Source organism: Protopterus annectens, chromosome 3.part0, assembly GCF_019279795.1.
Source record: "Protopterus annectens isolate FY-2018-M chromosome 3.part0, PAN1.0, whole genome shotgun sequence".
NCBI lineage: Eukaryota > Metazoa > Chordata > Ceratodontiformes > Protopteridae > Protopterus > Protopterus annectens.
In genome coordinates this window covers 1,404,344,677-1,404,369,988 of record NC_056731.1, presented here as the reverse complement: position 1 = coordinate 1,404,369,988, position 25,312 = coordinate 1,404,344,677, and the positions used below count along the sequence as shown (strand labels likewise).

General features: G+C 42.6%; 1 protein-coding gene across 1 annotated transcript in view; it reads right to left on the bottom strand.

The window, feature by feature from the left end:
• The window catches only part of CHD7 (chromodomain helicase DNA binding protein 7), a 2,781,650-nt gene that overhangs the window by 345,260 nt on the left and 2,411,078 nt on the right, over positions 1-25,312 (bottom strand). The window contains exons 25-29 of the mRNA XM_044065875.1: positions 16,682-16,900; positions 15,812-16,251; positions 15,565-15,696; positions 15,266-15,413; positions 14,103-14,365 (exon numbers count right to left, since the gene is read on the bottom strand). Of these exons, the coding sequence (XP_043921810.1) occupies positions 14,103-14,365; positions 15,266-15,413; positions 15,565-15,696; positions 15,812-16,251; positions 16,682-16,900 (1,202 nt within the window). The remainder of the gene's footprint in view (positions 1-14,102; positions 14,366-15,265; positions 15,414-15,564; positions 15,697-15,811; positions 16,252-16,681; positions 16,901-25,312) is intronic.

Genomic DNA, 25,312 nt, shown 5'->3' with positions numbered 1-25,312 from the left:
GTTTACTGAGGGTTGCTGATGAAGTGTTCAGGGGATGAGCCAGGCTGCCAGGTTCAGGGTTTGCAGTGGAGGATGTAAAATCTGGCCCTCCTGCTGGGATAAGCAGGGAAGGGGTCTGAGGCAGGTGCCATGGTGGCACTACTATCAGACTGTGCAAAAGTGGATACCAGTGCTGGAGTGGCCAGTCTGGTGCAATCAGGTCTGTCCTTGGCTTGTCCTGTTTGATCTTTAGTAGGACCTTCAAGAGGAGGGGCAGAGGGGGAAAGGCACAGATTGAGAAGTTTTCCCATGTAAAGGACAGGGAATCCACTTTCCATGCTTGGCTGTGCGGAGTTCTGGTGCAATATTTGCTCAATTGATAGTTTTGCGGGGAAGCAAAGAGGTCCACCTCTGGTGCCCCCACCTGTGGATCAGAAGTTTGAATGATTTGGGTTCCAGTTTCCACTCGTGTGGGTCCATTAGATTTACAGGTGCACTTGACTGCTCAAGGCCGTATTCCACAGAGCCATGGCTAACCTGCAGAGTGTGTAGGAATGGTTTCCCCCTGCTTGTTTATGTACCACATAACTGTGGTGCTGTCTGTCTTTATCAATAGTTGCCCTGGAAAAATAAGGTATTTGAAGGCTGCCAGTGCATTCTGTGCAGCTAAAATTTCTTTCTGATTGATATGCAGGTGCATTTGTTTTGGCCTCCATTTGCCTTGAATGCATTTTCCTGCCATGTGAGCCCCTCATGCATAGACTGATGCGTCTCTTGTTAGGGTTTGGGCGGCGGGGGATTAAGTTAAAGGGAGTCCCTTATTGTGGTAGCAAGCCTCTGCCCACCAAATAAACTCTGTCCTTAGGCAAGGAATGACAGGAATCATGGTTCCAGGTCCTGAGAACGTTGACACCAGAGACTTTTTAAGTACCACTGAAGTTTCCTCATATGCAGTCTTGCATATGGAATTAGTAGAATGCAAGAGGCCAAGAACACTAGGGCTTGCAGTATTTTTCTTGCAGATAGCTGGGTTTGGGTGGCCAGTAGACTGAAGTAGTTTGTCAAATAAATCTGTTTTTCTGGAGTGAGGAATGCCATCTGGGAAGTTGTGTTCAAGCTTGCTCCCAGAAATAGACCCTTTCGGCGGGGTACCAGATGTGACTTCTTTTCATTGATGGTATACCTCGGTGAAGTTAGAAGTCTCTTTACAAATGTCAGGTGCTGAAGTAGCAATTCCTGACTGTCCACCTGAATCAGGCAATCGTCCAAGTATGGGTAAATTAGAATTTTTCTCTGCTTGCAATATGCAATGGCTGGAGCTAGACATTTTGTGAATACCCTGGGCGCAGTAGATAAGCCAAAGGGAATTGCAAAGAACTGATAGTCCATAGAGCTTGCTCTTAAACGTAGACATTTCCTGCAAGCTTACCTTATGGGGATGTGCAGATCAGCTTCTTTCAAGTCTAGGGTGGTTAGCCAGGAGTCCTTGGCTAGCATAGGAAGCAGCTGTTGCAGCATAAGCATTTTGAATCTTGGAATCACCAGGAAGGTGTTGAGAATAGACAGATTCAGGATAGGGCACCAAGAGTTTTCTTTTCTGGGTACCAGAAAAAGTCTGGAGTAAAAACCTTGTCCCCTTTGCTTTGCTGGGACAGGATGAATAGCCTGGATACCGAGAAGAGAAAGTACTTGCTTTTGGACATCTGCCTACTAGTTTGGGGGGAGGTCTAGACATCTGCTTGGGGTTGGCAGTGAATGGAAGTAGAATCTGTATCACTGGGACACAATGCTCAAGACCCATCTGTCCTGGGTAATGCATTCTCAGTTTTTGGCATGCAGGGCTAGTTTTCCTCCTAAGGGTGCAAGTACTTGGGCAAGGACAAGTCATTGTGGATTTTTTCCATAGGATGGTGGCTTACCACTCCGTTTTTGAGGTGGAAGCACTCCATTGTTTAGATCTGTGTATACCCTGAGACTGTAAGTCTTGGTGGTCTGCTGCCCCTGGGTTTGGACTGAGAAGGTCTGGGAGGGACTGGGAAAAAACAGTTTTTTTAGGCGGCCAGTGCCTACTGAATCTAGGTGGCTGTACCTGTAAGAAATCTTTAACAGCTTGCATAGATTTAGCTTTTTGAGGACGACTTCTGCTCTAGTTCCAAACAGACGTTCTTGGTTTAATTGAGCATCTAATAATTTTGCTTCGACATGGTCTGGTAAGATTTGTTCCTTAAGCCAAGCATGCCTTCTAAGAACAGACCCAGTGACAGCAGCCCTGCAAGATGCTTCTAAGGCATCTAAACCACATTGCAAAATATGTTTTCCAACTTGGTTGGCAGAATGCATTAACTCTGGTAAATCTATGTTCTGCACAAATCAGGAATCAACATAATTTTTGTTTAATTAGTTCCATAATATGTTGCTGATACTTTAGCATGTGAAACTGGCAATTTAAAGCCCTAATGGCAAGAGTAGCAGAGGTGTATACCTTCTAACCCCATCAGTCTAAAGCCCTAATCCCTGTCCGAAGGGGTAGGGTTTTTGGCTGTAGGAGCCTTAATGCCTTTAGGTCCCTGGGAAATGGTCTCTGGATCTGCAGTTTGTGTCTTTCGGCTTTTCCCTGTTAGGGGTCGCCACAGCGGAACTCCGGTCCGCTAATGATTGGCAGTTGATTTTTAAGTACTGGCTTGCCAGGCCTGACGCACAGCCTTTAAAGACGGTACACCCATTCACGCATGTCTCCACACAGAAGACACACTAGCTGAGAATCTAACTGGACAGCATCTTACTGTGAGGCGACAATGCTACCGCAGCACCACCACCGCATCTCTGGATCTGCAGTAGGATTCTTAAATAGGAATTTGAGAGAGTCAGGTACTCTGTAGTACCTGTCAGTTTTCCTGGGAGATGGTGGCAAATTATCAGGGGTAAGACTGTACTCCATGAAGACATCATCTACAATTTTCGGAACAGGAGGGATAGCTAGAGGCCTGTGCTGAGGCAAGTTTAAAAATTCCCTGAGTCTCTTTTTAGACTGTGGGTAGTCCTGGCACTCCCAGCAGAAATGCTCTCTGAGGGTATGCAGGGTTTCACCGAAAGAAGAATCCTCTGGTGGGGAAGCAGAGGGAATGGAATCCTCTGCATCAGAATCCTCATAGGTAGGATAAAGGCATGTCCTGGTAATCAGAAGGGTTAGAGTCATCAGACTCATGACCTGAAGAATCAGAAGGAAATCGGTTCTTGGTCTCAGAGTGGGAAGGCTGGCTTCCCCTAAGTAATAAGGTCTTCAGCCATTCTAAGCATTTGTTTCTGTGGCATCAGCTTCCTAGGTGTAGTGTGAACTCTGGGCCTGAGAAATTCTGTATTTTTGGTTTGAAACTAAGTAGTCGGTTTAATATGAACATTGGAAGGCCTGAATACACCCTCAGAAGCCGGTGCCTACACAGCAGCTCCAGACCCAACCAAGGTAGAGACATCCGCAGGTTCCATAGTCGAAGAAGCATCTTGCGGCATACTGGACTCCGAATGGGTCTCAGTAGAGGCCTGCGAATCTGTCGAAGCGGGTATCAGGGGCTGCAAAAACACCTCACTGAGTACTGGCGGACTGGCAACTAGATTAACTGAAGTGTCATCGGCAGTTTTGGACCTATGCGGTCTGTCTGTCTTTATCTTTACCTTTTTTCGGAAGAACGGTAGTCTGATGGCTTATCAAAGCCATTTCGGAATATGGAGAATGAGCGCGAAAGAATTTAGCGATAAAAATAACCCTACGATGAACATTTCGGGCATTGAACAGGGCACAAAACCAACTGCGAGGAACATCATGATCTGGGCCTAAACAGGTGACGCAGTAAGAACGAAAATCTCTGTGAGGTATTTGCTTTGCACAAGCTAGAGATTTATTAATTTTTTCTGACATCGGTTAGAGTAAGAAAAAAGGATCCCCAATGGGGTACTTACCTTTTAGAAGAGTTCAGGTCTGAAACTCGAAAAAAAAAAAGAAGTTATGTACTTACCATAATGTTCCATGCGAGTAGTTTATCTTGCCATTATTCTCACTGATGGGTATGGAGTCAATCCTCGGCTCCGACACGGCTGACAGCACAGCTCAAGGTTTAGCAATAGCGAGACCAAGCCCCCTACCCATGATGCACTGCTGGAATTACCTCAGATCTTGTTTGCTGCGTGTACTATATCCCTGAAGATGTCCACTCTCCCAAAAAGGAAAAAAAAATAAGAATTGAACAACCAGGATGATACCAGCCTCTGAGTCAAATGTCAGCCAGGTGGGGGCTGGAGGGAGGGATGTGAGAATAAAGGCGAGACAAACAACTCGCATGGAAAGTTATGGTAACTACATAACTTCTTTATGTGAAGTTGTTAAATCTCACCGTTTATTCTCACTGATGGGTAGTGTCCCTAGCACCTGCAAATCCTGGGTGGCTCACGGGAGTACATTTTTCAGGACCGTAGAACCAAAAGAAGCCCTGTCCCTGGAGGTCTTTATCCACTTTGTAATGAGTGATAAAAGTATGAGGCTTAGACCAAGTGGCTGCTGCGCAAATGTTATCAAGGGGCAATTTGGCTTGAAAAGCAGCAGATTTTATGTGGCAAGGGTATGTTAGCAATTGCATGAACAAATGAGATAAAATCCAATAACCATTTTGAAAGGGTTGTTTAAGCCACTGGTCTACCTTTTCTGGCCTCCGAAAAGGATACAAAAAGTTGATCTGATTTCCTAATATCCATAGTTTTATCAAGATAAAATCTGAGCTGTCTGTGCACATCAGGTTTGTGCAGCATGTATTCTAATTTGTTGGAATGGTTGGGAAAAAAAGACTGGCAACTAAATAACCTGCTTGATATTAGACTCAGAAAAGACTAGGCAAAAAGGAGGGGTTTGTTCTAAGAGATACTCTATCAGCATGGGAAATCATATAAGGAGGTCTGATAGATAATGCCTGAAGTTCTGACACTGCGGGCAGAAGTAATGGCCACTAGAAAAATAGTTTTCCAGGACAGAAATTTGAGATCACAAGATAATGCTGGTTCAAAGGGGAAAGAATTATTTCAGATAGCATCAAATTGAAATTCCAATAAGAATAAGGAGACTTCAATGGGGGCCTCATGTGAAAAGTACCTTTGAGAAAAGCCTTAGATAACTTATAATATTTAAACCATCAATTCCAAGATGGAAATTGGATATAGCAGCTAACGGAACCCAAACTGTAGCAGCTGCTGCTCCCCTCCTTGAAAATCATAGTCAACAAATCTAGAATGGACGACAAGGGAGTTTGAAAAGGATCAACTTTTTGTTTGCCGGCCCAAGTGGAGAACCTCTTTCACTTACTGCAATATAATTTTCTGGTGAAATGCTTATGGGAAGACAATACAATTGGTCTTGTGTCGTATGACAGGGAATGAAGCCTGGCCATGTGGGAAACTGGATCAGCCAAACAGTTAGCTTCAGTGACTGCAATGAAGGATGAAGGTCCCCTGACGGGTGTGTCAGCAGATCTGGAACTGGGACCAGGATCCACGGATCCTCCAGCAGGTGATGAAGAAAGGGAAACCAAATCTGTCAAGGCCAATGGGGGGGGGGGGGGCTATAAGAATAACAGTCCTTCCCAGCAACTTTGCTTTCTGTAAAAATCTGGGTATCAGTGGGATTGGAAGAAATGCATATATGAGACCCAGAGGCCAATTGTGTACGAGTGCTTCTCTCGGGGGATGCAGCTTCTTCATTTGGTATTGATATGACTAGCAAAATGGTCACAGCAAGGCTGGCCCCATTTGCGGAAAATGTCCGCAATGTCTTGTTTGAGAAACCACTCATGAGGCAACAAAATTGCCCTGCTCAGCTTGTCCACTATCACGTTGGATATCCCCGGGATGTGCATTGCTAACAAAAAACATTGGGATGACACAGCCCATTGCCATACTCTGAGGGCTTCTCGACAAAGGGGGTAAAACTTGGTTCCTCCCCGTTTGTTCAAGTACCAGACCACTGACATGTCTGCCTGAATTGCAATCGTCGCTAGAGGAAAAGAGTCCTGAAAATACTGCAACGCCAGAAGTACTGCTCTCATCTTTAGAACACTGATATGCAGATGTGACTTGATCCGTCCATGTGCCTTGGGCAGTCTTTCCCTGAAAATGCCCCCCTCACCCTATCAGGGAAGCGTCCGTGGTCACAGTGGCTACGGGCGGCACAAAGGGCCATCCCACTGTGACATGAAGAGATGTCAACCACCACTGAAGGTCCCTCTTGCATGAGTTTGTGATGAGGATGAAATGGTTCACTGGCAATTCCTGGTAAGACCATTGGGTGAATAGAAGCCATTAAAGAATTCGCATATGCAGCCTTGCTAGAGGAATGGCTAATATTGCTGCCATCAAACCTAATACTTTTAAGACCTCTGCGGCTGGAGCTCTGTTCTTTGAAACCAATGAGGCGATGTGCTGGCGAAGCAGTGAGACCCTTTTGGATGGAAGACGTAGAGTGGTGGTCGAGGTATTTAACTCTGTTCCAATAAAGACGATATGCTGGGATGGTGACAAGGCAGACTTTTCGAAGTTGACAGTACTGCCTAACTGGCTGCAAAGTGTCAGAGTGGATTTGGTTGCCTGAATCAGTTGATGCCTGATGGTGGAGGTATGGAGCCAATTGTCTAGGTATGGAAACACCTGGAATCCTTGACGCCTCAGGTGAACCGTGACCACTGCCATGCATTTGGTGAACACTCTGGGGGCTGTAGTGAGACCAAAGGGCAGGGCTCAAAACTGATAGTGAATGGCTCCCAGCCGGAAACGCAGGTGATCTCTGGAGTGTCTGTCCATCTTTATGTGGTAGTACGCATCCTTGAGATCGATGGAGCACATCCAATCGCCTTTCCCTAAAAAGGGAAGTATGGACTGAAGCATGACCATTCGGAACTTCTCTTTCTTCACATATTGGTTGAGTCTGCTGAGGTCCAAGATAGGTCTCCAGTCCCCGGTTTTCTTTGGAACCAAAAAGAATCTTGAGTAAGTTCCGAATCTTGTTTGGTCTGCTGTGACTGGCTGGATGACTCTTTTTTAGCAACTTGTGGACCTCTATAGTTGCTTGTTCCCTGAAACTGGGTGAAACGTCTGTGACTCTCTTGACAGGAATGGGGGGGGGGATGGTATGAAATACCCTCTGGAGATGATGCTTTGTACCCAGGTATCGGATGTTCTGTCTAGCCAGGCTTCTGGGTATAAAGACAAGCGACCCCCGACTGCCTCCAGAGCAGGACAGCCGGGCCTCCTTTCAGGAGTGCTGGTAGGCTGACCAGAGAATTGACCTCTGTCACCCTGCTGTTGTGGACCCCCCTCTGCCGTGCAGGCGACATCTTCCATTATAACCCCCTCCTCTGCCTCTAATAGGGGTATCGCCACTTGTGTCCTGAAAGGCAACTTGGCATTTTCGGAACCCCATCTTTCTGCCCTTAGGGTCTTTAAGATAAGGCCGAGTAGGGATAGAAAAGCGAACTCCGACGGCAGAGTCTTTCCTTCCTGCTCACACCTTGACTTTGGGCCCAAAGAAGGATGAGCCATCAAATGGGGTGTTGATAAATGAAGACTTGAAGGGCTCCGTGAAGGAACAGAGATGCATCCAAGCATGTCTACACAGAGCAATGCCTGAACTTGTGGCCCTACTCGATCCATCAGCTGCGTAAGACATAAGACGCATGGACGAGTTCACAATCGAGTTTAGAGTAGCGAGATGGTTTGTAGAAAACTGTCTCTAGCAACGCTGGAAACCAAGAGATCCGTGCCGCGGCAAACTAGATCTGAGGTAATTCCAGCAGTGCATCATGGGATAAGGGGCTTGGTCTTGAGCTATTGCTAAACCTTGAGCTGTGCTATCGGCTGTGTCAGAGCAGAGGATCGGCTCTGAACCCATGAGTGAGAATAAACGGTGAGATTTAACAACTTCACATCTAAAATTTCAGGAGGCGGCTGACCAGCACTTGCCAACTGCTTCTGCCTCTGCTCAGCAAGGCTGCATGTTTTATACCCCTGACAACTTGACGTCATGGAAGAAGTGACAGCATCCTATGCAGAAATCCCAAGACTCTGGTATTCGGGCCGACTGAGTGCTACCTGCAGGCAGATAATCCAAGTGCGATGACTGCAACAGTGAAACATAAAGATCATCAATTATTCTAAAAGAGGGAAATGATCCAACCAGAACCTATTCACATACGCCAGTATCTATATTTAAACAAAAGATGTGTCTATTTTGGCAAGGAAATTTAAAAAATATTAAGCTTATTAATACTGACCACCATGGGTTTATAATGTGTAGACAATTACAAGGAATTTGATCCAATGAAGAGGCAGAAAAGGAAAGGCACCCCTTAACTGTAAGTGGGATTAAGATGCTGAAATAGTCTTCAACAGGCTCCACTGGGAATATTTATTGGTGGTCTTGAGATGGATTGAATTCCCTGGGGAATTTGTTGAGATGTTAAGGAATACATATCATGGGACTGAAAACAGATGGCAGTTTGACTCTGGACTTGCACTGACAAGTGTGCCCATTACCGCTCCATCTTATCTGCACTGCATGGTTGACAAACGAAAAACCCTTTTTGCAGATAATTCTGATTAATCTAGAAAGGATACTCAAACACTTCTTAAAATATTGAGAAAGTCTGCAGATATTTCCGGCTACAAGACATACTGAGACCAAAAAAAAATCTCAACAAACCATGCATCAAGTGAGGGGCTAATCCAGCAATTTCCATATTTACTTGGACATCAGACAGTATTTAGGGTATAGGTAAGCTAGGAAGAGCCAAGATTTCCAGAAATAAACCTGGGAGGAAATTAAAAACAACATCTTTGGACAATAAGATTCAGGCTACATAAATGTGTGGTCCCCTTAGTAATATATGGATGACAGTCAGCCCTTTAAGAGATGGAAGCTATAATGTGGATATGCCCAGAGAAGGAAATGAGGATAATTATTGGCTTGAAGAAAAAAACAACAGCAGTTGGCTGGACTAAGACGCTGCTCACAGGAGAAATAAGTGGAGTAGCACTTCCAGATTTAAGTATTTTAGTGCCACACAGTTAAAAGTGTACATACTTAAACACAAGCGATACGCGGCAGGATAGTAACAAAATGATGCTTACACCTGGGGGATAGTTAAAGTGAACATGTCATCACACCACCCAAATGGAATAGCAGATGAATATTACAGCTTTTAAAGCTACATGGAAAGGATTAGAGATTAGGAAATTTGAAGGATGAAAGATGGAAATGTTACCCATAGGAGAGGTCATAGAAGAAACATATGAAAATGGGGTATTGAAGAACTGGTATAAGACAAGAAAGGGTCTTATCTACTAGGAGCAAGTAAGGAAGGGGGAGGTGATCAGAGACGGGGAAAACTGAAAGAAAGGTACTAGCTGAAGAAAAATGATTGATTTAATAGAGAGACCTTTATTGTATAATACAAAGTATGAGTTTTAGAGCAAGATTTAATGGCAAGTTAGAGGAGGATTGACAACATGCATCTCGGTCATGTTCTAAATTACAATAATTCAAAGTGGATTTCCAGTCTAACTAGCAAAATTTTACATAAAGACTAACTGCTTACAATGTGTGAATCTTTTAATAAGATGGTATGGTAAGGACAAGCTGCCTGAGCATTAGTGAATTCAGTGCTCTTGGTGGTTAAAAAAGGTGATTGCAAAACTATGGAAAATGTAAAGTTGTGTACACTTACCATAAATGTAGATGTTGGGAGTGTACACACTGCTGTAGTCCTGACTTGTGGGATTTCCCACCATGGAAGCCCTTGGCAGCCCGATTACCAAAGAATACTTTCCCTTCCTCCTCAAGCCGATGGACACCATATACAATGTCACTATGTTTGGCTATAAAGGGAGTCAGCCAGCGCTATGACCTCAGTACATTTTTGCCCCCAACAAGCAGGAACCCCCAAGTATGTCCTTGAGGTCAGGGGTTTGGGACCCTGGACTCCAGCATAAATGTGAAGAAAGGGGTCCTCCCTGATCGAGAAGGTGAATGTCCTAGCCTATCCCACAGGCCACAGGGGATGGAGGGAGGGAAATGATGCAACAGAGAATACACTCTAACATCTCTATTTATAGTGAGTGTACACAACTGTACTATATTCATGTTTCACTGTTGCAGTCCTGATTTGTGGGATGATTCACAAAGTTGAAAGGAGGGTGGATGGAAGGATTAAGGAGAGGCAAGTATGTTCTGCAAAACAGCAGTGCCAAATCCTGCTCTGGACTTAGAAAATGTAGGAAGATGATAATGCCTGGTGAAAGTATGCACAGAGGACCAAGTAGCTGCTTCCAAAATGTCCTTAGTGGCCACCCCTTTAAGAAAGGAAGTAGAAGTAGCAGCAGCCTTAGTGGAATGTGTCCTTACAGCATCAGGAGACTTCTTACCAGGATAACTGTAGCAAAGGGAGATGCAGTGGGAGATCCATTTCAAAATAGTTTGTTTAGAGACTGGTTTTCCCTAGTTGTGGCAAAGACCACAAAAATTTGGTCTGACTTTGACAATCCTGGTTCTGTCCCATTAGTAATGTAGTTGGCCTAAGCATATCCAAAGAATGAAGAATTCCTTTCTCCCCTTTGTTTTGAGGGTTACGAAGAATGTAGACAAGTGCATGGTCTGGTTTAAGGAAGTCTCTGTCACCACTCTGGGCATAAAAGAAGGAGTGGTCCTAAGATACTCTGTCTGGGTGGAAACTGATGTAAGATTCCACACACATAAGGGCCTAAAGCCCTCACACTCTTCTGGCTGAGGTAACGTCCTGTAGGAAAGGATGTCGTCCAGGTAAGGAATTTTATAACAGCGGAAGCAACTGATTTGAAGTGTGGATGGGTGAGCTTTTCCCAGAATAAAATTGAGGTCCCAGGGTGGAACAGGTGGTTTCCTAGGAGGCCTGATGGGGACAAACTCTCTCAGGAACGGTTTCATGGGGGGACGTGAAAAGTGGAGGTTGACAAGCCAAGTAGGCCAAAATAGCTGAAGCATGGATATTTACAGAGGAGTAGGAGAGACCTTTTTCAAAAGGGCTTGTTAAGTATGACAGGATGAAAGGGATCCGAGACTGATGAGGGTTTTGTCCACTTTGTCTGCACCAAAGAATGAAACTTTCCATTTGCTGAAGTAAGTCTTCCTTAGTGCTAGGTCTCCTTGCTACTTTTAGAATGTCCAGGACCTGCTTTTTGAGAAGTGGCCCTATCCATGGGATCAAGGTATCATCCAAGCTCTCAGTCTGTGTGTGTGCAGGTTGGGGTGTATTATTGTCCCTCTGTTATGCATCAGCAAGTCCACCCTCTGAGGCAGCAAACATGGCTCCCTGTTGGTTAGATTGAGCAACAGAGGGTATAAGTACTGCCTTGGCCAATCTGACATTATTAGAATTACCCTTGGACCTTCTTCCCTTATTTTCAACAACACCCTGGGTACCAGTGGTAGGGGGGGGGGGCATAGAGGAATAGGCCTATCCAAGGAAAAGAAGACGCATTAATCTTACAGGCTGACTTCATTTTGTTCCTGCAGCAAAACTTTTCAAAGTGAGCATTTTCTGGCAAAAAAGTCCATCTGTGGCACAACCCATTTCTGGCTATCCTGAGTAATACTTCCCAATGTAGTTGTCACTCATAGGGTAGAACAGGCCCCTGGTGAGGTGCTCTGCTAGTTGATTTGTTCCTCCTGGTAGGTACTGTGCCATGAGGTGCAGCCTTAATGAGTTTGCAGTTTCCCAAGGGTCCATGGCTAGCCATCAAAGGGGCAAGAGTGGGTCTCCCCCAGTTTATGTACCACATAACTGTGGTATTGTCTGTCTTCACCAAGAGGATTCCAGGTTTCCATTTCTTTTTGAAGGCAATTGGGCCTTTTAGAGTGTCATTAGTTCTTTTAGGTTAATGGGCTTGTTTCAGGACTAATAATCCCATCTGCCTTGAGTATGAAGTTGCTATAGTGGGTTCCCCAGGCTATTTCTGAGGTGTCTGTTGTCAGAGTTTGGTCCTGACGGATGAACATCAAGGGAAGGGCCAGAATAAGGGAGCATATGTGTGAACAAACTAGGCAAACTCTTTCCTGAGGCAAGGAAGCAGTTTTATTCTGAAGGTGAGAGACTGAGAACGTTGGCACCACACATTTTTTTAGATACCACTGCAGTTTCCTCATATGTAATCTCTCCAGGGCTATCATGAGAATGCAAGACGTCATGTATCCCACAGCCCTGACATACTCTCTGGCTGTGAGAGATTTCCTGACCAAGAACTTTTTGAAGTACAATGTAACAATAGTAACCTTGTCTGGAGGGAAGAAAGCCTTCTGAAGTGCAGAGTCCAGTAAAGCTCCCAGAAACATAATCCTGTTTGTCAGGTTTGTTTGAGACTTTTTGCATATTAAAGGTGAACTCCACTGATGTAAGTTTTGGGCATAAAGCAGGTCTGCTTTGAGCTTTCCCATGCTTGCTGCCTGAATGAGCCAATCATCTATTTAAGGGTACATCTGAATTCCCTTTGTCCTGCTGAAGGCTATCACCATGGCTAGACATTTTCTAAAAACCATGAGTGCAGTAGACAAGTCAAAAAAAAAAGGGAGAGCTCAGAACTGAGAATGCTGGTCTGAAACTTAAGAGCCTCCTGTGCGATTCCTCTGTGGGGATGTGGAGGTATGCAGCTTTTAGATCCAAGGTTAGCATGAAGTTGTTGGGGAAAATCATGTGCCGTAGTTTTTGTACAGTTAGCATTTTGAATTTTGGGACCTATAAGAATCAACTAGGTGAAAAGAAAACCAAAACCACCAAACGTAAAGGAAAACCAACAGCTGGCAGCTAGTACTGGACAGTAATCCCAAGGAGAAGCTCTACTTTAACGTAAAACAAGTTTATTGTATAAACATTCACGTTTTCATAACACTTAAGGTAACTTCTTCAGAAACACAAGCAAACAGCGGCTACACAGTAACTGCTACATTTAAACATTGTTACATCAGATCATGTGACAAGCGCTAACAAAAACTTAAAGGTAAAGTACAAATAATTAAAACAATCCTAAAATTTATTAATGAATAGTTAATCAAGAAGTTTTTAATATTTAACTGTTGTTAAAACTTCAATACCACCAATTCTCAACTATAAAGTCCTGAAGCTAAGAGATAAACACATATACCTAAAATTGGTACCTACATACGTCCATGCGTTACTGTTTTAAAAATCTCAAAGGACGCACTGATAAGTGTCAACAATGCATATCTATATTTAAAAACAAAAAATTATTACTACCGTTGAAAAAGGCTTATAAATAAAATAAATGTCTAGAAGCATGTATCACCGTTTATAACTGTAAACCTAAGGTGAAGTAATCTCATAAGGTTTCTTAATTTAAGCAAACATAAAATATTGCAGTTCTCATTAAGACTCGGAAAAGAGAACGCATCTAGCGCTAATTGCCATTCAAGTTCATGAACCTCTAAAAGTAAAGAGTAAGGGCCTCCACTAATGTCAGGTACTAACAGATCTATAGCTTGAAAACCAAACATATGTCCTTCATTTAAGGAAATGTGTTTAGCTAAAGCGTTTTCTTTTTTATTTTTATTAATTGCATACAAATGTTCTTAAAGTCTGTCGCGGAACTTCCTGTCCGTTTTACCTATGTAAAATGCAGGACATGAATTACATGCAGCTAGGTATACAATACTCAGAGTCACAGTTTAATTTATGATTAATATAATGTTAATCAGTATCATTTACTCTAAAGAAATTACCTGTTTTGATATACCTGCACATCCTGCAAGCCCCACATGTGAAAGTTCCGTTTAATCTCGAGCTAAGCTTAATAGTTTTAGAACCAAAAAAGCTTTTTCAAGTTAATGCCTCTTCTACAGACAATCTTCGGTGACTGTCTTATTCTATCAATCAAAAAGTTGTCCTTGTATAGAAAGAGTCAGTTCTTATAAAGGATTGACTTCAGTTGTTCACTGTCATTACTGAACATGGTTATAAAGCAGGTTTTAAACAAACTTGACTTCCTGACTTGATAGTTAGGTAGAACATTGTTGGATGGCAAAGTTGGTTGGTTAAGGTCAGATGTACCTATAATAGTAGGGGGAACCAATAATTGTTCATCCCGACCTTCTACAAACAGTGGTAACAGTGGTTGAATAGCCCCATTACTACGTTTATTTTTCACTTCTTTGATTAAATCAACAATCAAAGCAGAGGGATAACCTCTGTTATGAAACATTTCTTTTAGGAAGTGACATTCAGCAATAAAGTCACATTCATCAGAGCACATTCTTGCAGCTCTTATAAGTTGACCTTTCACAATGGAACGTTTTTGAGTGTAGGGATGTGCACTAGAAAAGTGCAAAAAAGAATTACAGTACGTAGATTTTCTATAAATCTTAGAAACAAATCTCTTATTTACTGTATCTTTCATTAGGTTAACATCCAAATAATACTTACAGAATGGAAATTGTAAGTAAACTTAAAAAATGTTGTAGTAGTATTGAAATAGTCAACCAAGTCTTTTGCTCCTACCTCATTCCCTTTAAAAATGACAAAAATGTCATCTAAAAACCTTGTATAGAAGGCAAAAAGTGTTTTTATTTCAGGTTTACTGTAAATGAAAAATTCCTCCCATTGCGCCATAAACATATTCGCTAGACTCGCACCACAAGGGGAGCCCATGGCTACCCCTTGTTTTTGCAAATAGAACTTACTATTATACGTAAAAAAAAGTATTGGTAAGTATGATGCCTAAGTTCAGACACAAGGTCAATGTCCCTTTGTGGTGCTTTTCTGTTGTTCAAGAATAGTGCTATCCACTCCACTGCTTCTAAGTGGGGAATTGAGGTGTATAAGTCAATCACATCAACAGTGAGAAAATTTTCACTTTGGTCAACTTCAAAAATGTTTAAGTTCTGTAAAAAAAAGTCCAAGAGTCTTTACATATTCTTGGTTCAAGTTTAAGATATTTTTGTAATACAACATCAACCAACTTCGCACATGCATATGTCAAGGAACCTCTGCCGTCGATGAGTGGTCTCATAGGGGGATTTTGTATATTCTTATGAATTTTAGGAATTCCGAACGTAACAGGCATTTTAGGGAAGAGTATATTAATATAATTAAATGTATCCAAATCAATTTTGGCTTCTATAAACAAATCCCTAAAGTAACCCCTAATCCTAGAATATGCAACATTTGTTTCATTCAACGAAGACAGAGAATAAGCTGCATTGTTCAATACTGACTCCATTTTTTTATTATAGTCAGCTATGTCAAAAATGACAAGTCCGCCGCCTTTGTCCGGCTTAACATTGCGGACTTGAGCTGATCTAAGTAATTTCAATGCTCGTAAATGTTTAGCAGTAATGTTGTTGATCTTTTTACTAATTCTACCTGAAGAAAGATGTCTAATGTCAAGTTCACATACATTTTCAAACAGGTTTAAAAGTGGATGTAACGGTGGGTTAAATATACTAGCAGGTTTTAATACATTGTCAGTTTGCTCAATATCACCCAATAAAAAGGTAAGGTTAAGTTTCCTTACATAACACTAAGTCTATCATTGTTTTAGCCATGTTCATATTTTTGCTCAAAACAAATGTATTGCCTTTTGACAGTAAATCAATTAAAGCAGGCTCTATAACAATAGATGAAAAGTTATAAACATTAAAGTCACCTTTAAAATTGATAAGAATAACAAAGATTATGAGCGTCAGACAAGTCATTCAAGGCTACCTCCTCCAAGTCCTGTTGAAAATTTGTAGTGGGTTGATCATTATTTGTTAACCCACTATGCTGGACGTTTTTAGTACGAAGTCTTTCACTTCGTCTGATTATATCAGCAGGCTCAGTGTTGTTATCGAGATTATCAGGGGTTGATGACACATCAACTTGATTACTAGATTGATTAACTCCAGTTGAAGATGCTACTAAGCAAGTATTCTGCCATACCTGTGTAATTTGTGGTTTAGGGTAAGCTGTTCCATTACTGTATGCTAGACGGTCTTGATTAATTTTTTTGATCTTATTTATTTTGAGTCTATCCAAAAGTTGTTTGATGCTAGTGAATACTCTGTTGTAGTCAAATCCGTATCTAGCAAAATCAAGGTCAAGTTTAATGTCTTTGTCCAAATCTTCAAACTCTTTCGCAATGTTCTCTATCTGCAGTAAGTAGGTTTCACCATTAACTCCATTAATTGGAATCCTTGTTGATCGAATAGAGCAAGCGATTCTGTATGAAAAAGAATCTGGTATCAAACCAGTTGGAAATTGGTGACAACGAAGGCCCTTCAGCACCATTTTTTCGGACAAACATGGTCTGAAATATACGACCTCTAGTTGAAGATTTTTTAATTTGAGGAGTTTCATGTCAAATAACGTCAATTTATCAGCTATAGAACTTGCCCTTGTTTGCAACAAGGTGGTGTTAGGAGCTGGTTGTTCCTGATTATTAATAAAACCATACGACAACTTTGTTGTGTCGTTCACCTAGTCAAGAAAAGATGGAACACCTATAGGCTCACTCATATTACCTGACGAAGTGTTAACAGAATTACCTGCTTCAGGAACATTATAACTGGGTCGTTGACCAGGTGGTATCGAACCCCCTGAAACAGGAGGTCCAAGGTCTGAGTTTTAAAAATGGTTTTGGAGAGACGTACTCGTGGGTCGGTCCATTAAGAAGATTGTTTGTAGTAGATTCTTCACTACGTCGCTTGTCAACAGAATCAAGTCGAAGGGACATGTTGTCAATGCGTTGAGACAACAAATTAAGCACTTTAAGCATATTCGCAAGTTCTGTGGATTGCGTTCGCCTGAAAAGGTTCGGACTAGCTGGGCTGGTAGGAGATCCAGTTGTCATAAACTGTAAAACAAACAAACTAGGTGAAAAGAAAACCAAAAACACACCAAATGAAAAGGAAAACCAACAGCTCGCAGCTAGTAATGGACAGTAATCCCAAGGAGAAGCTCTACTTAAACGTAAAACAAGTTTATTGTATAAACTTTCACGTTTTCGTCACACTTAAGGTACCTTCTTCAGAAACACAAGCAAACAGCGGCTACATATTAATCGTTACATTTAAACATTGTTACATCAGAAGTTTTAACAGTTAAATATTAAAAACTTGATAACTCTTTATTCATTACTAAATTTTAGGATTGTTTTAATTATTTGTACTTTACCTTTAAGTTTTTGTTGGTGCTTGACACATGATCTGATGTAACAATGTTTAAATGTAGTGGTTACTATGTAGCCGCTGTCAGCTTGTGTTTCTGAAGAATCTGTAGAATCAGTTGAGCCATGACAGGTTAAAAATTGGCCTCTAGGTACCTTCTTTTCTGGGGACTAGGAAAAGTCTGGAATAAAAACTTTTTCCCTGCAAAGAGACTGGTACAGGTTCCACAGAGCCATGAGTGCACAGAAGCTATATTTGGATTAAGGCTTTTGCCCTTTGGATTGGAGGAATATTTGGAAAGCCTGAGCGAATCAAGGGTTGTTTGAACTTCAGCATGTAACCTTTTGGGATCATGTTTAGAACCCACAGGACCCTGGTAATGAGGGTTCAGTTTTTGTGAAATAGGAACAGTATCCACCATGCCGGGGGGAAGGGAGTGTCTTTTAAGAGTCATGATTGCTCTCCACTAGGGCCCTGAGATGGCATTCCACAAGCCTATTGGAGTTTGTTTGCCACTGTCTAAGTCACTGGTGCTGTCATTGGCTCCATTCCCTACAACGTCTCCTTTGCCTAGGCTTAGACTGGGGGTGCTGGGAAGGACCATTGTTTTGCAGGGTAAGTACAGCTGAAATAGGGAGGCTGGACCTGAAGGAAGTCCTTGACAGTTTCATGGACTTGGCTTTATCCTCCATTTTCTTAAGGAAGGCCTCAGCCTTGGGACCAAAAAAAGTCTTTGCCCAAAGGGGCATCCAGGAGACTAGATCTGACATGTTCCAGAAGAGAATGCTCCCTCAGCCAGGCATGTCTTCTAATGATGGATCCTGTATGCTGGAGGCTTCCACGGCATCATACCCACGTGCAGTGAATGCTTAGATACCTGAGAGCAGGAGTTGCATAGATCCATTAATTCCTTTGAGAAGGCCTTATTTCCAACCCCCATCAGCTTGTTTCATCTGGTCAAGAATAGTTTCCTGGTACTTCACCATATGAAACGAAGTTCAAAGCCCTCATGACAAGAGTAGCAGAGTTGCAGACTTTCTTTCCAAACCTGTCAAAGGCTCTGCGCTTTGTCTAATGGTAAAGGATTTTTGTAGAGCTAGCTTTTGCTCCCTTAGGGACTTGAGTCACCACTTCAGGATCTGCCACATGATTCTTTAAAAGTCTGTTTGTGGGACTTTAGAACCCTATTAAATCTATTAGGTTTTCTACATGCAGGGGGAAGGTAGTATGGCTCTAAAGCAGAATCCAGTGAGACCATCTACCATCTTTAAGACTGGAGGAATGGCAAGGGGTTTATGCTCAGAGATTTAGGAATTCCCTAATGCTCTTCTTGGATTGGGGGTAGTCCTGCACTTCCTATTTGAAGTGCTCCCTCAAGGTATGCAATGTTTTTCCAAAGGAAACATCATTGGGGGGGTGAGAATCATAGGAAGCAACAGATGTACCTTCCTCAAAGGTGAACTCATCGAGATCAAATTCATCCACAAAAAACTCCTGTGACGGGGTATTCCTCCTTTTACCAGCAGATACTTCATGGGGAGGCAAGCATCTGGATCTGACCAAGGAACTCAAATCCTCAACCATCCTCACTAGCTCTTGTTGTTAGGCCAGGGAGTGCCAGCTGGTAGGCTTAGGCTGAGCTAAGGTGGGGGCAGCTTTTTTGTGAGAAGTCCAAGGCCGACCTCCGCACTAATAACAGGAACAATCGACTCACAGGAGCAGTAGGCTGAGGCAACCTTTGACAACACAAAGCGCCATCATTGGTAGCCGGAGCTTCCAAAGCGGTCCTGGACCCAACTCAAGAGCCAAGTCCTTTGGCTTGTAAGGAAGTAGAGGGACCAGGTGTCATATCAGACTCTGAAGGGTCACGACAGAGGCCTGTACCACCCACTCGGTCATCAAAGGGGTCTGCAATGGCACCTCACCTCCTTCAACAACCACAAGCCTAGGAGGACTGGCTGACAGTGAATGAGTGCCACCTGAAGCCCTAAATCTGAAGCGCTTTTCCTTTTTCCACCAAGGGAGAGCTACATCAGCTTAACCAGCAGATGACATGGTACACAAATGCCCTGAAAACTCACTGAAATGTTTAGCTACAATCTCAACCCTATGGTTGATACTTCTGCTATTAAAGCAAGCAGAAGACAGTGGTGCGACCAGTACTACTGTATGGTACAGAAACCTGGGCAGTAAAGTCAGAACACATGAAGAAGCTAGAGGTGAAGGAAATGAAGAGCCTGAGAAAGGTGGTAGGATGCACACCGTGGGACAGATGGAGAAATGAGGACATAAACAGCAGAAGCCAAAGTAGCTCCAATTGCATAAAATATCAAAGAGAACAGATTACGGTGGTTTGGGCACATGTGTAGAAAGGCAGAAGACAATCTGGTGAGGAAGATTTGGGACAGACAGGAAGAAGGTAAGAGGAAGAAAGGACATCCAGCAAAGAGATGGATGGATTGTGTGAAAGAAGAGCTGCGACAGTCAGGCACGAGTGTTGAAGAAGGCAGGAGTGTGGCACTGAATCGAGAGAGTTGGTTGTCAGATAACACAATACCCGGACTCCATGTAGAAAAAAATGGGGAAAAGGGGGATGATGATGATGAAGACCAACAGTTAGGAATGTCTTGTTCACAATCAAAACAAATCGCATAAAGAATAAAAGTCCCAGTGTGGTATCTGTTTGCCACAACAGACAGAGTTATTAACCTTCTCTGACATTAGTCAGAAAGCACATGAAAAGTTCCCCAATGTGGTTCTTAACTTTAGATGTCTTCTTTCCCTGGTGCGGACTGTCCAACACACTGACTAGCACTATGCTTTGGGCTCTGACACCAAGAACAAACTGAGGTCATAGTGCTGGTCGATTCCCTTTATATCCAAATGTAGTGATGTCGGATAGGGCATCCACCAGCTTCAGGAGGAAGGGGAAAATATTCTCTGGTAAATAGGGCCAACCAACGGCTTCTGCAGCAGGAAATTCCACAAGTCAGGACTACAATAGTGAAACACAAAGAACATCAAAAAAAAGATTCCATTCATAAAATATGGTATTAGAATTCTGACAGAAATAAAAATCAAAGGAAAAGCCAGAGGGATACAAACAAATAACTGCAAAATATATGGAAGAAGTGAGAGGGAAATGGAAAAATAGCTACAAATATATGGAAGTGAGATGGAAGGAAAAATAGCTACAAACATATGGAAGTGGGAGACTTGGGAACTGTCAACTCTATCATGTCACCAATGTGTCTGGCAAGAAATATTTAATATGCATGTACTGTCTGTACTGCGAGCAAATGTAAAATTGTAGACAACATTATTAAATCATAAAGTGTAACGCATGTTGCATCATTCTGCAGAGTAACTGGTAATGTATTTATTTACTAACATTCGATTACCAGGAAAGTCTGACTGGGTAAAAGACCATTTTCAGCAGAGGCCCGAGGAGAAAAGCTCCAAATTATTACAAAACAATTATATTTAGAAATAAAATTCCTTACCTATAAAAGAAAAAGTTGCTAGGTGAACTACAGGGATAATGCTCTTGTAGTGCATTTGCCTAAACCAGAAGTCATCTAGGCAAGGGTGGATGCACATGCCCTTGGGCCTGCAGAAACATTACTGGAGCAAGGTATTTAGCAAAGACTCTGCAAAAGATGAAGACAAATGAAAACGTGGTGAACTATCAGTGTGTGCTCCCCTTGCACTGAATCTTAATAGCCTTTTCTGCAATTCTGCTGTGAAGATGTTGACATAGGCATCCTTTTCATCTAAGATGACCACGAAAGCTTAAGGGAGTAGAAGAGGTAGAACCCTATTGTAGGGGGGAACACATTTTGAGGTCTTCAACTACTAAGTATCGTTTAGCCACGATAGGACTGGGTACTTTCCTTTATGGAAGCCAGAAAGGATCTAAAGTAAAACTCTCTGATCTTCTCCTCTACTGACAGCTTTTTCAGGACTGCTTGTCTTTATCAAGTCCTCCAGCAAGGGTTTAGCTAAATGATATAGTTATCTTGAGAGAGACTCACCAGTAAAATGTTGGTCTTATTAGGCACTGCAAACACTCTTCATGATGTTTACAACCTATTAGTCCCAAGTATTCTTCTCTCACCCACTACAAATAGAACCAGACATACCCTATTTACAGGGGGAAAGGAAGAAGGGAATGGTCTGGTCTAGGGGTAGGAATGGTTTTGGATGGGGGAAAGCAGCTTGAAAGAGTCACAGCTGATCTCTCGGCGGGGCATGGCTTAGAAGGCCTCTCCGTAAGAGCTCTGTCCTTATGCTTTGCCATTCTTTCTTATTTTTGATACTTCCCATTCTGATTGCCTTTTCCCTGTTTGGGGAAGAGTCCCAAGGTTTAGAAAACTAACTTATGCTGAAACTTCGGAGTATGGTAATGAAAAAAAGTGATGAACCAACTGAATGGACCTCCTTTCCTACCACAGTTCTCTTGAACACTTTTCTCAGCAGGGAGTCTGAAGAAGAGGTCCTTGTCTAATGGGGCATCAGGGAGTTCCAATTCAATTTGATTTGACAGAGATTGCATCTTCAGTAAGACCTGTCTAAAAATCACTGACCCTATAGCTGCTGCCAAGTATCACAGCCAGACTTTCCTGGGGTGCTTGGCCAGCTGTGAAGAAAAGAAGCACTTAGGTCGAGCATTTCCTGCTTCAGGTCCTTATCACTGATCCGTTCTGTCCTAGCTCTCAATATGTCTAGAAGGGATTCTTGGAATTTTTACATGTGCACCTGGCAGTTCAATGCCATGAAGACCAAGGTAGCAAATGTGTTAAATTTTCTTCCTAGATCAGTTAAGAATCCTATTACATGTCAACAGAAAAGGGGCTCAGGATGGGGCCTAAGACAGTCCCTTGCTGGAATCTAGGGTTACCACAAAGGATGAGCCAAAGGATTCCTGTAACGGAACTTGTGGGAATTCTGGACCTAATCAGTCTTGTTGTCCATGGGAGCAGAGAATCGTAGATTGGGTGCTATCTGCAGGAAGCTAGCCAACTTTTTTGCTCTTCACTTGAAGAGCTTATGGGCCACGATACCATCACAGGGTGCTGGTTAAGTCAGCTACACTTCAGCACCTAAAGACATGCCATCCTGAAAATATCATAACAGATGCAGAGTGAATTCACAGAGATGAAGACAAATAGAACCCCCAAAAAACTCATGTCAAAAGAAAACAGCAGGAAGAGAAAAGTACAGTTGTGTACACTTACCATAAATGTAGATGTTCGGGTGTATTCACTATTACAGATATCACATTTGTGTTATCTGCTTGCAATAGCCCTCAGTCAGCCTAATTATCAAAGTCTTGGGTCATGCGTCGGTTGCCGTCTCATCTACCATGACGTCAGGTTGTCAGGGGTATAAAGCATGCAGCCGATGCTTGCCCCAGATGTCAGGTGCTTCCCTTAATGGAAAGCAATTTTATATATATATATATATATATATATATATATATATATATATATATATATATATATATATACACACATATACATACATATACAAGGTTATACCTCCAACAAAAAAGCCAATACACCAAAAAGCTTTTAAGTATAGTAAAGGAGAATAGAGGTATAGCCAAAAGAAGTCAGGAGGCTGGAGGGAGGGTAACAAGGACTGCAACAGTGAATACACTCAAACATCTGCATTTATGGTAAGTGTACACAACTGTACTATGTTCTTCATGTTTCACTGTTGCAGTCATCACACTTGGGTTGATTCCCAAAGCTAAGGATGGGGAGGAGGAATTAAGATAGCATTAGGACCGGCTATAAGGCCCTGCAAGACTGCAGTGGCAAAGCCAGCTCTGGACTTAAAGAAAAATGGTAATGCTTGGTGAAAGTATGTACAGAAGTCCAGGTAGCAGCTTCTAGGATGTCGCTGGTAGGGACACCTCTGAGAAAGGCTGTGGAGGTAGATGCAGCCCTGGTTGAATGGGGTCTAATCCCCTGTTGGATAGGTTTTCCATGGTGCTTATAGCAGAAATTAATGCAATGGCCTATCCATTTAGAAATGGTTTGCTTTGAAATAGCCTTCCCCTCTGCCCCTGCAGCAAATGCCACAAGCAGTTCAGATTTCCTTAGAGGTTTAGTCCTGTCCAAGTAAAATCTAAGTTGTCTGTGCACATCTAAGGAGTGCAGTATCTGTTCTCCTTGGTTCTGTGGATTAGTAAAGAATGTTGGCAAATGAATGGACTGATTTAAGAGCCACACTGGATACTACCTTGGGCATGAAAGAGGGATTGGTCCTGACGGACACCCTATTCGGATGAAAGTTGATGAAAGGTTCCACTGCCATAAGGGCCTGTAATTCAGATACACTTCTTGCTGAAGTGATTGCTAAAAGGAAAGCTGTTTTCCAAGAAAGGAATTTTAACTCTGCAGTTGCAGCTGGCTCAAAAGGAGGAAGAGTGACTTTTTCCAATACAAAATTATTCTCTTTTTAAAAAACATATTAAAGAACATTTGAAAACTCACTGGCTTTGTCCATGTACTAACCCACACTGACATCTTTTTTTTCACTTTATATTCTTAACCCTATTCCCTACTCCTGTAACTTTTGCCTTCAAATCTACTTACAACTCCTACTCTGTAACATGAGAATAACATATATATTATTTCCCTTATCTAAGACTTGCTCATACCTTCGTGTGATTTGTAGAATTGCTTAGTTTAATTTTTACTAAAATTATTTAATATACAAATTTATTATTACAACTGTTCACTAGACCAATACTATATTGTGATTCCTACTGGTTCTATACATTGTTAACTTTGTCATTATTCGTGTTTGGAGCTTTTCTCCCTGGGCCTCTACTGAAAATAGATATATATCCAGCTAGACTAGCCCGGTCAACAAATGTAAAATAAATAAAATAAATAATAAAATTAAGGTGCCAGGCTGGAGTTGGGGCTCTCCTGGGTGGTTTTAAGTTTTTGGTCCCTCTGAGGAACTGCTTGAGCAGTGGGTGAGAAAAGAGGGGTGCGTTCCACGTTGTAATGAGCTGAAATGGCTGAGGCGTGAATTTTGATGGAGGAAAAGGAAAGACCCTTGTGAAGCATCTCCGTTAAGTATTGAAGAATCTGAGGTAAATTGGGCGCTGCTGTGGCCATCCCTTTAGTTTTGTTCCAGGCACAGAATCTTTTCCATTTTTCAGCATAAGATTTTCTAGTACTAGGCCTCCTTGCCTCCAAAATGACATCCAATACTTGTTTACTGAGGGATGGTAATGGAGTGACTAGGTAATTAGCCAGGCTGCTAGGTTCAGGGTATGAAGCTGGGGGTGCAGAATCTGCCTCTCCTGCTGAGACAGCAGGGTAGGGGTCTGAGGTAGGTGCCATGGGGCCAGCTGGGACACACTGCGCAAGAGGGGCTACCAGTGTTAGTGTGGCCAGTCTGGTGCAATTGGTATCATCCTTGGTTTGTCCTGTTTGATCTTTAGTAGTACTTTGGAGAGGAGAGGCAGAGGAGGAAAGGCAAGCTGAAAAATTGTTCCAGCTGAAGGACAGAGCATCCATTTTCCAAGCTTGTTTGTGGGGAGTCCTTGTGCAGAATTTGCCCAATTGGTAGTTCTGGGGGGAGGCAAACAGTTCTATAGCCGGGATCCCCCATTTGTTGATAAACATGTTGAAAATCTTTGGTTCCAGTTTCCACTCATGTGGGTCCATGAGATTTCTGCTTAGTTCGTCTGCCAGTGTATTTAGTTTTCCTGGCAGGAACTAAGCCTGTAGAAGAACTTGGTAGCTCAAGACTGTGTTCCACAGAGCTATGGCTAGTCTGCATAGGGGGTAAGAATGGGTACCCCCCTGCTTGTTTATTTACCACTTAACAGTGGTGGTGTCCGTCTTTACCATTAATTGTCCTGGAAGAATGTGGTCCTTGAAGACTGTCAGAGCATTCTGTACAGCTAACATCTCTTTTTGATTGATATGCAGGTGCATTTGGCTTGGGTTCCATTTGCCCTGAATGCACTTCCCTGCCAGGTGAGCCCCCCATACATAGTCTGATGCATCTGTTGGGGTTTGTGCGGCAGGGGGTAGAGTGAATGGTAGTCCCTTGTTTTGGTGGCAGGCCTCTGCCCACCAAAGG